Below are 16,663 nucleotides of genomic sequence, written 5' to 3' on the forward strand. Positions count from 1 at the left end.
ATTAGGCTATTTGGGTTCACCCTGATTTTAAAGCATTGCAGGTCTTGGGAAGCAGTAGGGCAGAAATGTACATAAAAGATATAGCCTCAGAGCAATTTTGGATTCTTTCTGGATTCAGTCCATGTTATAGATACCTGGCAAACTACAGGCAGCCTGTAGTTTAGGCAGCTGTTTCACATTTTGGATGGATGTCTGTAGAATCACTTGAGTAAAACAATTATATATTTGTGGGATGGAGAAAACCCATTTTATGTCAATTAAGTACTCTTGGCTCTAAAGTTCCCCCTTCTCTCACTAATGAGAAACAATATTTTTCATATGCTCACCACTTTCCTAAATCAAGAGAAGTCAAGCGGTGGTGCAATGGGGTTTAGTTTCCTATGGATGAAAAATAGTAATAGATCATTTATTTATTTTAAAAAAATATGCTGCTCAATATAATCAAAATCTCCAATCAATTTACATAAAAACAATAATAATTCTCTATGGGGAGAAATTTGGGTTTACATTTTAACATGAACCTACATGAAGTGAGTCTTGGGCAAATAAACAACTGCCTCAATACCTTCTACATGCACTGTGTCAGGAAGATTTTGGGTACCATATGGCAGGACAGAGTTTTATGCACAATGTGCTCTCTCTCAAGCCCACATTCCCAGCGTGTTCACACTCCTGTCTCAGTGATGTCTACTCTGGCTTGGTCACGTTCACCAAATGGAAGATGGCAGGATCCCCAAGGACGTGCTCTACGGGGAGCTGGCTTCAGGCATCTGGCCTGTTGGCAGACCAATTCTGTGCTACAAAGATGTCTGCAAACATGACATGAAGACAGGCGATAACAACCCCACCAGTGAGAATCCCTGGCAGACGACTGCAGTGCCTGGAGACAGACAATAAGGTCATGTATACATAGCAGTAACCAGAGGAGGATTGACCGCTGGGAGGAGCGTAGAGAGAAGAAAGACCATAATGCATCTGCAGCAGCGCAACCGGGCACATTCATCTGCCCCAACCGTAACAAACATGTCTCTCCCGCATCAGTCTCTATAACCACAGCAGTCGCTACAACCTTCCAATGGTTTGACTTCACGCCCAAAGGCACACGTCTCTATTATCTTCTGATACAAGTGGGTGCCATCTACTTAATTGATACTTCCCAAAACAATACAGGAACTGAACTGCAGCAGTCTTTGAAACAATCCATCCAAATAATCTGAACAACAACAACAAAAAGTATATTAGGGGAAAGTGTGCATAGACACATATATAATTTGTGGAAAACAACGCATGCAAAATTGGAGAAAATCCATTGCAAAAATGTGTATTGGGCAAAATGCGATGCCCAGGAGAAAAGCACACTAAAACACAGACAAAATTTCGTGAGTAAACTGTTGCAGAAAGGTGGAGAAGATGACTTTAATGGAAGAACGAGAAAGTGAAAGAAACCTAGGCTTTGGCTACCCTATGACCTATGTGATGTAGAGTTAACTGTATACAGCTATTCCAACTACAGGTGGCAGTGTGTCCAGCTGAGGCATTCAGTCATGCTGTTGCTGCTCTAGACCAGGACTACAACTCCCACCATCCCCATCTAACAGGACCAGTGGTCAGGGATGATGGGAGCTGTAGTCCCAAAACATCTGGAGGGCCGAGTTTGCCTATGCCTGCTCTAGATCGACCATTCTTGTTTGCAATAAAGCTGTTCCTCTGTGAAGCATCCAACTTCGCCTGGCCTGCTCTCTGAAATAACACAGCAGCATACCACAAGGCAGGTGTGTGTTTATGTGCCTGGCATAAAAATAAAAATAATAAAAATAAAAAGGAGGAATCCACAAGTAGATGGCCTCCAAAGGCTAGTGCTGATGGCAACATGTATTTGCCTCCAGAATCTATTTGTGCACACAGAAGGCTCTTCTTGTAGCAAGTCACTGTCTCCGATGTTTCTGTATTTCATGCAGCAATTGTTTGTACAAGAATGGTGCATCATTGTCTTATTTCTGCATGAGTGGAGTTCCAAGTTGTCTTTGCTGGTTTGAGAACAGCTTCTTCCGTATTGATTCCATTGTTTCAGAAAGCCACCTTGATTTAAAAGGTAGAGAATCTAAATGTTATTGCCAACTTACTGGGTGGGTCCCCCTGCCCCCCTTTGGAAGTTGAGTAGCTGCTTCAGCAGCGGCAACCCTCCATCATAGAGATGATATCTGGACAAGCTGGTACAGGGCCAGGGGTGTGATTTTAATAGACCAAGAAAAGTTGACTCTCCTGCATTCAAAATGCAGAAGCCTGTGGGATTCAAAACACACAAGCTTATTCCTGCTGGGCGAAAACAGCAATGTTGTTTTTGTAGACACCTTCTGGAAATATAAAATTTCCAAAAGGTAAAATCTAAGATTTCCATGTTGGCTATCTCCAAGCCTGTGTGAATGACATTTATATAATGCCACATGATGAGAGACAGCATAATGAGTTGGATTTTGGAGCTGTGCAAGTGTACTAGATGACTTATGGTGGATCAGGTGATTGATCCAACTTCAGGGAGCCAGCCACCAATAAATCACACGGAGTAAGTGAAGTTAACTCTTTATTAGAAGAAACAAGGCCTGCTCAGGAGTGCCAGGCCTAATGAGCACAGAAACTATTCTTGGTAGGCCTCTCCCCATGAGGCAGTTGTGGAGGGAGACTGAAGGTCCCCGCCTTCCCACAGCTGCCTAATCTCCTCACCACCACCCCAGGTCATTCCCAAGCAATCTGAGACTAGGCCAACAAGCCTGTCTCTGCTCCTCCCTCTTCATATCTCTTCTGGTTCTGGGAGCCCAGGTGGGAAGGGAGCTTCTTGCAGTAGAAGAAGGAAACATCCTTCTTCACCAGCATGACTCATCTCTGCCTCATGGCAGAGCTTGAGCTTCTGGACTTCTCTCTGCCATAGACTCTCCTTGCTCACTAACTCCTGTTCATTTTCAGACACCTCCTCCTCCCAGTCTTCTCCCTCTGACCACTCATCCCACCACAACTCCCTGGGCTCTGAGCCACCTTCCCTTGGGGGTTCTCCAGCTGGTGCCTCCCATCATTTCTCTGTGTCCAGCCAGTCCACGAAACTAGCCCAGTTTTGCTTTTGAAACTGCTCTGGGAAACCTTGGTTCCTCCAGTAGACCAGTAACGATGGACAAGTTTCCTGAAAGGCAGCCCTCCCACCAGGACCAACCTTATTTTCAATCTGTTGATGAAGAGGAGTGTTGGGTATATTTCCGAGCAAAGTATCACATGGGTCAGCCCTAGTTGAAGCAAGGGTTACTGATGGCGAAATGCCTGCGTTGGAAAGTGATGAGGAGACTGATGAGACTCATTGAGACCCAACACAGGAATCTCGTCATCGGTCCCCTCCCCTCTGGTTGTGATCCTTTTTGGAATCGGCTCTAGGCTTCTCTTCCTGGATGCAAGCAAATCCCCTTCAGTGTTCGCCCTAGAAAATTCCCCGCAATCCTTGACACAGCCACACGGATTCCTTGGCAGACAAATCCATTTGGGAAAGCATTTCACGAAGGTAGACATTTCGAAAAGCGATAGAGTCTCAAGTAGGAAAGGTCTTTTCCTGCCCCAGATACATGAGATGATTTAATTGGAGATGCCTGGGAGTTAACATGAGACTTCCTAAATGCCAAACATGTGCTCTGTCACTCCAAATGCTTGGCCCTTCTCCAAACACCGGCTGGGAATGAATACATATTTTGACTGGATCCCCCCCCTGCCCCCCCAAAAAAAAACTGAAAGAGGAAGGTTGGCAACAGAACAAGCCCATTTCTGAGAGGCAGGGCTGAATCTCAGGGTGGAAGTGACTCATGCAAGTCCGTTGTGGCACAGCTGGCATGATGTCAGAGAGTCCTAGGGCGTCACCACCACCCTCTCCCATCATTCTTTGGGCTTCTCAGTTTCCTGTAGCGAGGTGATAGAGAAAAGATTGGTTGGATTGCTAGTATCTAGGTAGAGCAGGGGTAGGCAACCTAAGGCCTGTGGGCCGGATGAGGCTCAAATCGCCTTCTCAATCCGGCCCACGGACGGTTTGAGAATCAGTGTGTTTTTACATGAGTAGAATGTGTCCCTTTATTTAAAATGCATCTCTGCATTATTTGTGGGGCCTGCCTGGTGTTTTTACATGAGTAGAATGTGTGCTTTTATTTAAAATGCATCTCTGGGTTATTTGTGGGGCATAGGAATTCGTTCATTTCCCCCAAAAAAATATTGTCCGGCCCACCATGTGGTCTGAGGGATGGTGGACTGGCCCATGGCTGAACAAGGTAGCTGACCCCTGAGGTAGATCATGTTCCGGGTTCAATGCCTGGCATCTCCAGGTGCGACCTGGAGAGCCACTGGCAATCAGTGCAGACAATATTGAGCTAGGTGGGCCAGTGGCCTGACTCAGTACTTGGTAGCTTCCTGTGTAGAGTTCAGGAGACACAAAGGCCCCTTGCTTGTCAAGAGCGGGGGACAATTGTTTTGTGGGCCGAATGTTGCCTAATAAAAATGTTTTCTTCCTATTTGGCGCGTGCAGAATTCTTGAAATCGACTTGCACGGGAGGGAGGCAGCTGCGTGTTTTCCAGGCCTTTCTACCCCTGCCTCTGTAACTCTATGATGATCTCACTGTCTCCTCTCCTCTCCATCCCTCGCTCTTCAGAAAACCGATATGCCCAAAGAGGCAGGACAGCCTGCCAGAGGTGAAACGAGAAGACTTAGCAAGCGGCTGGCTTTTGTTCAGGATTCATGCTGATGGGGCCCTTGGCCAGCTGCCTCCATCTTGCGCAGCTTTCCCTCTCTGTGTGTGTTTATCAGCCGAGTCCTACAAGAAAGGTGGGGCAGGCCGGGAGGGGGAAACAAACAGGCCGAGTGCTCTTGGCCAGCTTGCCAAGAAAACGAAGGAGCAGCTGGAAACGGCATTTATCTTATCAGCACGTCATTCCCAAATGGAAGGGTCATTAAAATGAATGATTCCAGTGTGAAGGCCCACAGAATCTTCCTTATGAGTTGGCACCGAAGGCAGGGCGGAGAGTCGTAAATCTAACTATTTTCCGCAGCAGCCTCGCTACAAGCTGAAGCAACAGGCATCCATTTGCTCAATCATAACAACCACAACCGTCACCACCACCACAGCGAACACAAAGCTCAACAACCAGGTCAGGATTTATTTAGCCAGATTTGGGGAGCAGAGCGATGGGGGAGAAAGGGACACTAGCTTGTTCTGCAGTAGGCATTGCCAGTAAAGATTATGGGGTTATAATTTTTGATCAACTGAGTCCTGGCACAAAAAGGACGCTCTAAGCAATGGACTTGGGCCTAATGGACTGTAGTGATCTGTAAACATTGATTAGAATAAGGATGGGGAACCTTTTTGGTGGCCCAGCCGGCCAGAATCAATCCCCACCCCAACAGGCCAACTTTGTCTGGTGAATGGGACAACCCACTCGTCCCTCACCTAACATCATTAGGACATCAAATAATTGCCAGGCAGCTTGTGCTCCCCCAATACATGCACAAAGTTGTTGTGTAGCATTTTCCAACTGCCTAACAGCCACCTTGTGCTTGGTATCCCTCAGGCCTTCCTCGTAGTCCCTTCAGGGATGCAAACCATCAGTGTAGCTCCTCTGTATGCTTTAGTTGAGAGAAGTGCAGTGAGGAACTCCAACCAGCAGATGGCAGCAGAGAGGTGGCCACAGGGTTGCAGGAGGGAACCCCCAACAGGTGGCAGGAGATGATGGTTTCTGGGGAAGATAGTAGGAATTGCAAAGCCAGGTATAGGGTAGCTCTAAGCTTCCCCTCCTAGGTGGCTTTCAGCAATAGTGATTTCAGCCAGTAGTGTTTCAGCCTGTGAAGCTAACTGAATCTTTCTACAGGAGACCCTTTGTTCTTATGTCCCTCACAGAGAGAAAAAGACTCCTTTTCCCTGACCAGATAAGTGATTCCTCCTCTTCAGCTTTATATTTGGGGCTTCCTGAATGTAGGCTCCCCACCTCAGGGCAATGATAGGAGATTTCCATTTTTCTGGAAGCGGCCACTCGTAGTACTGAGTTTAGTTTTTGTTTTTGCATGAGAAAGAGAGAACAGGAGACTTGCAATATCTTTGTGACATTTCCTTTATTTACAAATATACAAGCAGCGCATAAGTGGAAGCAAACGGGCACTCCAACTGCAGGTAGAATATCTTTTGAAGAGCAACTGGAGCAGTTCTCCAAAATGGCATTCCTAGATTTCAGCTCACTCCACATAAAAATCCTCAGAGCTCCCCGGAACCTTTCAGATGTAACACAAAATCATGGCTTGCTGTTACACGATGTAACAGCCCTGAGTAATTTTAAGTTTGCACACTCTCTTCTCCTTCTCTCTCTTACCTATGTACAGCTATGCTTTTGATCTTTGCTGTGGCAAAACCCCTCCTCTGAAAGTGTAGTTTACATTGGGAGGAAATCCCCCATTGGTGCTAACATGGGGAAGTTTTCTCCAAATATTAGCTTTAGAGGACAGCAGCAGGGAATGAAAAAATTAAACTCCCCCTCTGTGTCTGCTGGAATCCCAATAATTTCTCCCTGCCCACCAACCAAGACTTGAAATCCTGCATTTTAATGCAAAGGCACATTTAACATCACACCTAGTATGGATCTAATTGCTTCTCTTACACACCCACCACCACATACCTGCTTTTCAGGGTAGTGGTCTAAGACCACCACCACCTCTCTAGGTGAATTGTCTAGGAAATACCCACAGCCATCAAAACAGGAATGGAGAGCCTGCTGCCCTCCAGATGTTGTTGAACTACAAATCCCATCAACCCCAGCCATCATGGCCGAATGGTCAAGGATGTTGGGAGTTGTAGTCTAGCAATAGCTAGAGGGCTGCAGGTTGTCTCCACCTCTTCATTTAACAAGCATTAGGATTCTTTTGCTTAAAATACCTGACTGTCATTGGGTGTCTTTATGCAAAACCATAGCAGTAGACCAATTCACAGTCATTGAGACCAGGTAAACCAGGTTACCTTATCATTGCTAAAGGAGGCTTTTCTTTATGTCAGTTCTCCCCCCACCCCCACTGCAAAGCCCAATTTAGCTTGCTAAGAAGTGTAACAAGTATACAGACAGTTCCTCGTTGTGCTGGATGTTCCTGGTGTGGAAACGATCCACACCCGTCACGATTGATTTCGATTTGTGTGTTGCTTATTTTACCATTTATAAATAGCTTTCCCGAGAAATGCTCAGACTAGGCAATGTACGACAATCATAACATTTTTTAAAAAAGAAGTTTCAATAAACAATGAAGAACAGTAATATTCACAGCAATTTTTAAAACATTGCGACCAATATATTAGCAGATAATCACAGCACTAATTGCACGTGGAAGCCTGGTAGAGAGGCAGGGCAAGAAGAGTCGCCATGCAGAAGTATAAAATCACATGTAGACTTTAGCCCTTAGTTGAAACCCATAAGAGAGGGATCATAATGAATGTCCAGGGTTGACACCAACTAGATGTCAGAAAGAGGAAGATGGCTGCCTCTCTCCCAAGCCACATCTCCCTGTTTGCTGGGGTGGGAGGGTGAAGAGGACTCTGATGATGGGGATCTAGATCTTTCTCTCCAAAGCAAGGGCACTCAACAAGGTGCCCTCTGAGTGTTAGGGCCCAACTCCCAACTCCCACCATCCCCAGCCATTGGCCATGTTGGCTGAGGAGATGGGAGCTGATGTCTAACAACTTCTGGAAGGCCATGTGTTGGCTACCGCTGCTCTAGAGGCCAAAAGCAGAAGTGGGCCTACCCGGGGGGCAAACACTCTCAAAAGACCCATCCAAGTACTTAAGGTTAAAGCTTATACTGCTCCCCCCCCCCCCCCGCGCGCAGGTTGGCAAGTCAAATGGAATGTAGTTTCCAGAGAATCTGTGAAGAAGGAACCGTAGTGGCTAATTCTTACCCAATTAAACACCAGAGAGATGTGGATGGGCTAGATCATGTCAGGCTTAGATTAATGTAGTTGTGAGGGGGTAGGGGCAGGTGTAACTGCCGTTATCATTCCCCTTAAGGAACAAAAAAAAAGAGCGCATTGTGGTAACATCCCCATTTGTGATCCATCTGTTCATCAAACAGCGCTATGGCAGTTCATCAAGGAAAGCCTCAGCATCCTGTTCTCTTCAGTCAAGTCACTCTTGCACCCCATCTGCAGGTTGGTGGCAATCCAAGTCTCCCTTCAGCTCCAGGCTTCCTGGCAACTTCACCCCGGTTTTCCTATCTACACACCAACATTTCCCTCGTTGCCCATCCAACGCTGGGTGACACTGAAAGGGCAGAGGAATAAAATTAGAATTGACAGTTCTTTATTAGGATTTAAAAGTACCTGATCCACCTGTGTCCACCTAGAGCCGCAGGGAGGAATATATTCTCAAGCAACATTTCTCCAAAGAAAATAGTGACATCCTATTCCATAATAATAATAATAATAATAATAATAATAATAATTGTTTATCCTCTACCCATCTGACTGGGTTGCCCCAGCCACTTTGGGTGGCTTCCAACATAATAAAACATTAAACATTTTTTAAAAATTCCGTATACAGGGATGCCTTCGGATGTCTTCTAAAGGTTGTATAGTTACTTATCTCCTTGGCTCAGAGGTTGCATACCTCCATACCCTCCAACATTTATCCAATGAAAATAGGAACGTCCTAAGGAAAAACGAGGGTGGCGCTGTGGGTTAAACCACAGAGCCTAGGACTTGCCGATCAGAAGGTCGGCGGTTCGAATTCCCGCGACGGGGTGAGCTCCCATTGTTCGGTCCCAGCTCCTGCCCACCTAGCAGTTTGAAAGCATGTCAAAGTGCAAGTAGATAAAGGTGAATGGGGTTTCCATGCGCTGCTCTGGTTCACCAGAAGCGGCTTAGTCATGCTGGCCACATGACCCGAAAGCTGTACGCCAGCTCCCTCGGCCAATAAAGTAAGATGAGCGCCACAACCCCAGAGTCGGTCACGACTGGACCTAATGGTCAGGGGTCCCTTTACCTTTACGGAAAAGCGGGGCATTCCAAGATTAAATCAGAAACTGGGATGGCTTCTGTAAATCCAGGACTGTCCCTGCAAAATAGGGACACTTGTAGGGTCTGGCATTCTCCGTGGCAGTCCCTAAGTTGTGGAATTTTCTCCCCACAGAGGTGCATCTGATGCCTTCACTAAACAGCTTTCAGCAATTGCTGAAGATGCACTTCTGTACTTTTGGCTTTGCAAGACTTGTTATGTTTTTAAGCAGGAGTTGCATACTTGGGCTCACTTAACACAGCCTGGTTATGTCTTAACTAGTAAATACATAGCATATGCTCATGATTTATACACTAAATGATGCTGGTGAATCAAAGGGCAGACAACACAAAACTGAGGTCCACCCATCTTTCAGCCAGTGCTCCAGTATTACCTGTTTGGGGTGGAAGTTCCCATTGTGGTCACAGTTGGGAATGGGGATTATGTACAGGTCCTCGTGGGTTCTGGTTTGGGAAGCTGCTAATCTCTCCAGCGCTCTGTGAAGTTCACTCTGACATGAGCCTTGGACCTGTTGGCAAAACAGTAGGAGGCAACGGAGTCAGAATGTGGACGGCAAGAAGTGGAGAAGGCATGGAAGCCCCAAGCAGAAGCACCACTGTGCTTGCAGCCTCCTTGTTGGAAAGGATGGAAATATCTCCAGGGCTGAACTGTATTCCCCTTTTTTCCCGCATAGGGCAATATATAGCTGCTATGCAGCAAAAATGCCCTGCTCTATCTTTGCCGCTCTATCTTAAACATAAGCTGGAGTTATGAATCAAATGAATCAAATGAAGGTGATTGCTTTGTGAGAGTGGCCTTGATTTGGAGAAAAGGCTGATGGGGATCTACACAAGCAGTGACCCACATAGCTGAACACAGCCTTCCAGGCTTGTATGGTCACATATCAGTGGCTTGATAAACCCGTTTTGCTGCCTTACCTGGAATTGTAACCATGCACTGTAAACATGGTTGGTGGGCTGTGTTCTGCTTCGTATGTCACATAAGCTGTGCTGCACATATGTAAACCAAATCACGGCGCTGTGTTGCAAAAGGCTGGAAAGCTAAGGCCTCCCAATGACATTTTTTTAATCATCCACGTTCTCTCTTGCACAGCCTTTCTCGGACCTCTGCTACTGAATTGTTCAATGGGATATGGTGATGAAAACTTGAGATTCATAGGCCTGCTTGTAGAACTACTTCCTCTTTGTGGTACAAATATGCACAAGTGACATACTCATTCTGATTTAAGTTACAATTTTCCGGGTTGACCTGCTGCCTCTTGGCCTGCACATCCTATTTTAGCAACAACTGTAAGAAAAACACTGGGGCCTAATTTGAATAGTAGAGTGCTTGGTATCTGGTGGGAGGGGCTTGTGTGTTCTGCTCCGGAATTGGCCCCTCCCTTCAGTGTGTGTTCCGTAAAGAATGTCAGTTAAGAGGGACTAACTGCCTCTTCTTGTTTCTTGCCTCACACTTGCCTCATGATGCTGTATTTAGTTTCTCTCAGACATTGTTATTTTGTTACAGTTTTCTCTCAGTTTATTATTAAAGCTTGTTTACGTTTACGTGAGCCACTTATTTTGTTCAAAGAAAAAGAAACTGCTGAAGAATGGTGGAATATCTTAAACTTGGGTGAATGAGGGGATATTCTTAGTTTGCCAGGAGGATTGATTTTGGAAATCATCCCACCTCCACAACAACTTGTACATTTCTACAGAACCATGCTCCTCGCTATTAACATTAACATGTGATTTAGAAAATTCCATGGCTTCATTCAAAACGCACTGGAGTTTTCTTGGATTATTATTTAGATATATATATATATATATATATATATATATATATATATAACACGCCCTACTTGCCATACTTTCGGGTTTCCCCCAGACATTTTGCCAATTCAGCAAAAATCCGCCTGGACGCCATTTTGCTGCCCGATTCCCGGATGTGTCCGGGAAAACCCAGACGTTTGGCAGCCCTAGTTGAAGCAAGTTGGATGATGCCTTTATTAAAGCCATTGAGAGGCAGAAATGTTGCTTTACTTAGCTCTGCTGTGAAATAAGGAACATGTGGCCCTTCGGATGCATTTGGACTACAATTCCCAACCTCCTTGACCACTGGCTATGCTGTCAGGAGCCAATGGTAGTTGGGGTGCTTCCATTTCTGGGTGGAATTCAATCATATACTGGCAAATTCAGGTTGCGCAGTTGAAGTTGATTCAGAGCTCTTGCACAACAAACCCTGCACCCAGCCCCAAATAGGGACTTTTTGCAATAAGGAAAGAGATGGGGAAGTGCACTGGGTAGTGTAGGACGACACTTGCTTGTGGCAACACTATATAACCTCCCCTCAAGCAAATCAGAAAAATGCTCAGTAAAGAGCCATTGCCATTTCACCTCCCCACAAACTCTGGCCATAATCCTGATCTGAAAGCACACTGAAGTGCTCACAAAATCAGGACAAAATGTTCATTAAATGGCTCATTTGGAAGCAACCTTGGAGTCCAACATCTGGAGGGCCAGAGGTTTAAAGGAACAGCAAAGTTGGGCGACAGAAGTGGAGGTACCTAATCTGCTCAGATGGTGGCTTTTCGTTCCCCCACCCCTGAAGAGAAACCAGGACCCCTCACCACTGGCCGGGTGTCCTCCCGGATGGGCAGGTTCCCACTGGTCCTCATTTTGACAACAGTGTTTATCCGCTCACGGTTCCTTGCTTGCTGCTTCTGACGGCATTTTCTGTCTTGGATGCTGCAGGGGCTGAAGTTGATGGTGGGCGGGAGATCAACCTCCTCGGGATCTAAATAGGAATGAAGTCACAGCGGCATGAAAATAATTGCCAGAGGGGATTTGTTTTAGGGGCTGGAGCTTGCAAAGAGCAGTCTCAACACATTTTTGAGGACACGCACACCCCAACAGTTAGCCGCCGTGTCGGTTGCTTTACAGGGAATGTCAGTGTGGGGGCTTGCAGTTCTCACTGTGAGGAAGCCAGGCACATTGACTACGCAGCTCATGCTGACCATTGTCGGATGTGTGGACCAGCTGGTCCTGCATGTTTGAAACAAGGCGAGATGCTCAAGCAGATTGGTGCAGTTCCTAAGAAGAAATATATCTCAGGTTCAAGGCCTGTGACCGAGAAACCTTGCCCTGTTCACCTACCATTGCAAATCTGTCTGGGGTGCAAAGCAAATTATCCCTGCATGTTCCTAGCACTGAAAGCAGGTTCCATAGCTAATCCCAGGCTGAGGTTTTGCTCAAAAGCAAGCTCCTGGAGTGGTGAGGCAGAGGCATTCTGCACATGCTCAGAGGCTAATACTTCACATATTCCAGCGATGGCAATCAAAAGAGGAGCTGGGCCTGTGTCTTGGCAGAAATCAAGTCTTAGAGAGGATGTGTGGCTAGCAAACTGGGCCGCGAAAAGTATTTTTTTGCCAACCCTGCTCTAAGTTGGCCCACATACAAGCCTTTCATGGATTGCCTCAGCCTCTCTCCCCTCCATCCTTTCTCTCTTCTAAAGCCTGCCCAGTTGGCTTCCTCTGAGTTTCCAAAGTATGGCTGTTCTCCCTTTAATCCCTCTTTTCCAAATGGGCCGCATCCAAGTTTCCATTCATTTATGTGCAACTTTGGATCAATTTCTCGTCAGCTAACAAACACTGGAGATGCGGCTTTGCTTGCCTGTAGAGCAAGGGGACAGGGTTTTTCCTGTAAGTAAGATCTCTGCTGTTCCCTTAAAAAAAACCCCGTAGGAGGCAAACTTCACAAGAGGCTGAAGAAATAGGATAGAAGTCTATTTTACAAAAACTCTCCTGCTTTCAGTTATTACACCTAACCTGTTTTGAGTGTCAACTCTTCGTCAGATTCAGTAGTCTCCTTATGAGGGGTTCCTCTGTAGAGAACTCACATTGACCATGTTAATACATCATGCTAAACTGCGGTTTAGTCATGCTAAACTATGGTTTGGCACAGGACAAGGGACCTTTCGCCTTTCAAGTGTTGCTGAACTACATTTCCCATCAGCCCCAGCCAGCATGACCGTGGGGGTTATAGTGCAACAGCAACTGGAGGGCCAAATGTTTCCAACCCCTGGTATATCATGGCATGCAGAAGCAAGACATTTAGCTCTTCATCTGAACCCTCTTTTGGGTGCCCCTTCTGAGGGAGGCCTGAAGGATGGTGGCAAGGGGGGAGGGCGTTTGCAGTTGTAGGTCTTTGTCTGTGGAATTCTCTCCCCAGTTAGGTCTACCAGGTGCCATCATTAACTTATTTTTGGTGCCAAGTTTAAAAAAAACCAACAACTCCCTCCTCCCAGGCATTTAATATATAATGGTGATTTTGCTATATGAATACAGTATTTGTTTTTGCTGCTGTTTTATTGGCTCCCTTCTCTGGATTATTGCATGTTTTCTATGGTAATAGATGGTTCTTTTTTCTAATGTTATTATTATTATTTATTACCAACCTAAAGTCTCAAGTCAGGTCATAACCATTTACAATACATTAAAAACATTTTAAAACAAATCACCATCACAACAATAGAGTAGATCTTACAACTATACTTCTCAGGTGCCAAACGCCAGAGTAAATAAAGCTGGGCAATATCTGGTTTTCAACATTGCGATATATCACCAGCTAAACATCACAATACAGTGGTACCTCCGCTTCCGAATGGGATCCGTTCTGGAGCTCCGGTCGGATCCTGAGGAATTTGCAACCGGAGGTGCCGCTTCTGTGCACGCGTGCTGCGCGGTTTAGTGCTTCTGCGCATGCGTGCTGAAGCCCGGAAAAATATTTCTGGGTTTGCCATGTACATATCCCAAAGGATACGTAACCAGAAGTGAACCTAAGTAGAGGTACCACTTTATACCAATATATCACAATGTTTGAAATAAGGATGGACCTATGTAGAGGCATTGGCTGGCTTCACGGTTTTCCCCACATTGTGCTTTTTGCATAGCACATGCACACACACACACACATCATGAATCATAATATACTGCCAGGTCAAAAATTATGAAACCAATATCATGATATGGACTTCAAACCAGTTTTGGTCGATATATCGTCCAGCCCTACTCTTCCGCATTCACCAAAAACTGTATAGTGAAGCTGCCAGTTGCACCTCTGTGGAGAGGGAGTTCCACAGTTTAGGGGCTGCCACAGAAATAACCTCTCCCAAGCAACATCCCCCCCCCAGCATCTGGGGGCGTCAGACCCCCCAAGTGGGCCCCCTCTCCTTTCTTAACACACAAGAGGCTCTGTAGGGAAGGAGGTGGTCTTTCAGACATCTGGAGCTTACCTTCAAATTTTGTAAGTCACTTAATGTCTCTTTATGCAGCAAGCAACTAATAAATGTAATACTAATGTGTTCTGTTCCTGCTGTACAGCCGAAGGAAAGATCTTATGAGCTTTCTCTTCCACTTTTTTTTTGTCATTGCTACCCGGAATTGCAGTTACCATAAACGGTGGTTAAATTCAACCAGTCAGCCTCAGAAACCACGGTTTGAAGTTGGCTTGTTTGAAACTAACAGTAGTTAATAGAAACTGGAGTTTGTCATTCCAAGTGACATAACTTATCCAAATCAAAAGCTTCTGAGCTCCTTCCTTTTGTTGCACAAGCAGAGGAGAGAGGATGAGGACGAGCCCAAGGCTTGCTGTGGCTCGTTCCTGCTTGTACACCTCCACAAAGACGCAGCTGCTATGCCCTTCCTTGTTCCCCCTCAACCTTATAACCTCCAAAGCCATTTAGTTGGGATGCATTGTATGATCCCAGTCTCCCACTGAAGACAGCCAGAGAAGGCCTGTTCAGAATCGCTATCCATCATCTATGGGGGCAAGTTTGATGAGACATTCATCCTTTTTTCTAATATATGCTGAGCTTTCAAATTCTTAAAATTCTGCTGTTCAGGAGCCAGACTGCGTATGCATAACCAGCAGAAAATGCAGCGAGGTTGTTTCTTCCTGCCGTGTTTCAAATCGCAGTTGCACGTGACTGTGGACATCAGTGTAGCTGAATGTGTTTCCAAGCCACCTGCTGTCTGTCCAGACCAGCGGGTGGTGATGGGGCTTGAATGTCTTTGCATGGCTTTTTGTTTTCAAATCGGATTAAAGCTGGTTTGAGAGGGAACGCATCAATACACAGTATTTCTCAAGAAACTACAGGATAGATGTGGATTGTGGCCAACTTCGCAAACCAGCAATAGGAGTGCACTGAAGGCAGAGTAAACGGGAGTGTCTACACAGCCTTTATGTTGCACTAGGGAGGATAGTCATTTGTATTTGCTAAATTAGCAGATACATGTTTTTTAGGCACTAGGCAAAGGCGTAAGTTGAAGTGTCTGTTTTCATGAGGGAATGGGTCGCATGTGTGAGTGTTTAATGAGACACGCCAACTCAGCCACCAAAGCCTCACGAAAGTTAGTTTTCTCTGCACTTTGCTCTCTTCTGTTGTGAGGGGCTATTATTTTGCCTCATGTTAAACAGGTATATCTAATATAACCTGAGAGAGAGAGACTGGGATTAAGGGTATGAGGAGCCTAAGGCAAATAGGAATGAAGAAGCTAAGTTACACTACTTCATACATTCCCTCTTCTACAAAACTATCGAAGGTAAATTATCATTGCAAATTTGGTTACCCTTGCTCTGGGCCCTGGAGGTGCTACTTGGGTCACATTACCCCCACACCAATTGAAGCACATAGCCTTTGGGGGGGGGGGACCACACATCCTCACGTTCTAAGTGAAATGGTTGAGGAAGTGCCATTAGCTAGACAAAATCAGCACCTGAGGAGCCAATGAGGAGAAGAAGAAGAAGAAGAAGAAGAGTAGTTTGGATTTGATATCCCGCTTTATCACTACCCCAAGGAGTCTCAAAGCGGCTAACAATCTCCTTTCCCTTCCTCCCCCACAACAAACACGCTGTGAGGTGAGTGAGGCTGAGAGACTTCAGAGAAGTGTGACTAGCCCAAGGTCACCCAGCAGCTGCATGTGGAGGAGCGGAGACGCGAACCCGGTTCCCCAGATTACGAGTCCACTGCTCTTAACCGCTACACCACACTGGAAAGGAGATTGTTGCCTTTCATTTTCCACAAGTGCTGGGTGAGAAGCAGCACCTTGCAAGCCCAAGCTGGCCTGGAGAGGGGATGAAAGGGGCCAGAGTAATGTGGGCACTGTAAGTGGCTTATGGGTTGTAAGTTGGCCATCTCAAATATGTGCCACCAGGCTCCAATAATCAGCAGTAGCTGCAGGTTTACTTTGGCTCCTCCTGTTGCTGTTACCTGTGCTGCCATTATCTTCCCTCCTCCCCCTCGTCAATGGCATGTCCAGCTCAGTCTTCCTGACTGTAGATCTACCCAAAAGTGGTGCACTTTTGAAATGTCTGCATGCTCAGTATCTGCTTTCTCTTACTCTCCTTGGGGCAGCCCAGCCCATTTCGCCACCTGAGGCAAAACAGGAATTGCTGCCTCCTGGCACACTCCGCCCCAGCTCTCACCAAATCCAGCAGGAATTGGGGCACTTCTCAAAGTGTTGTTGCTGGCTTGGCTTCTCAGCTCTGCCTTTCCTCCAGCCCATAGTGAGACCAGCATTAATTGTTATCAACCCTAAGCAAAACATGGGGGTAGGTGAGTCAGCT

General features: G+C 46.1%; 1 protein-coding gene and 1 long non-coding RNA gene across 2 annotated transcripts in view; one reads left to right on the plus strand and one right to left on the minus strand.

The window, feature by feature from the left end:
* Nucleotides 1-16,663, plus strand: part of LOC308461441 — a 46,107-nt gene that overhangs the window by 3,014 nt on the left and 26,430 nt on the right. The gene's annotated exons all lie outside the window — the stretch shown is intronic.
* Nucleotides 6,106-16,663, minus strand: part of IGFBP4 (insulin like growth factor binding protein 4) — a gene marked incomplete at its 5' end in the record, with an annotated part of 38,817 nt that continues 28,259 nt past the window's right edge. Inside the window, 3 exons of the mRNA XM_080978365.1 lie at nucleotides 6,106-8,306; nucleotides 9,433-9,567; nucleotides 11,668-11,834. Of these exons, the coding sequence (XP_080834491.1) occupies nucleotides 8,172-8,306; nucleotides 9,433-9,567; nucleotides 11,668-11,834 (437 nt within the window). The 3' untranslated portion in view covers nucleotides 6,106-8,171. The remainder of the gene's footprint in view (nucleotides 8,307-9,432; nucleotides 9,568-11,667; nucleotides 11,835-16,663) is intronic.

The sequence above is a fragment of the Podarcis pityusensis genome (genome assembly GCF_964106645.2).
Source record: "Podarcis pityusensis genome assembly, chromosome: 13".
Lineage (NCBI taxonomy): Eukaryota > Metazoa > Chordata > Lepidosauria > Squamata > Lacertidae > Podarcis > Podarcis pityusensis.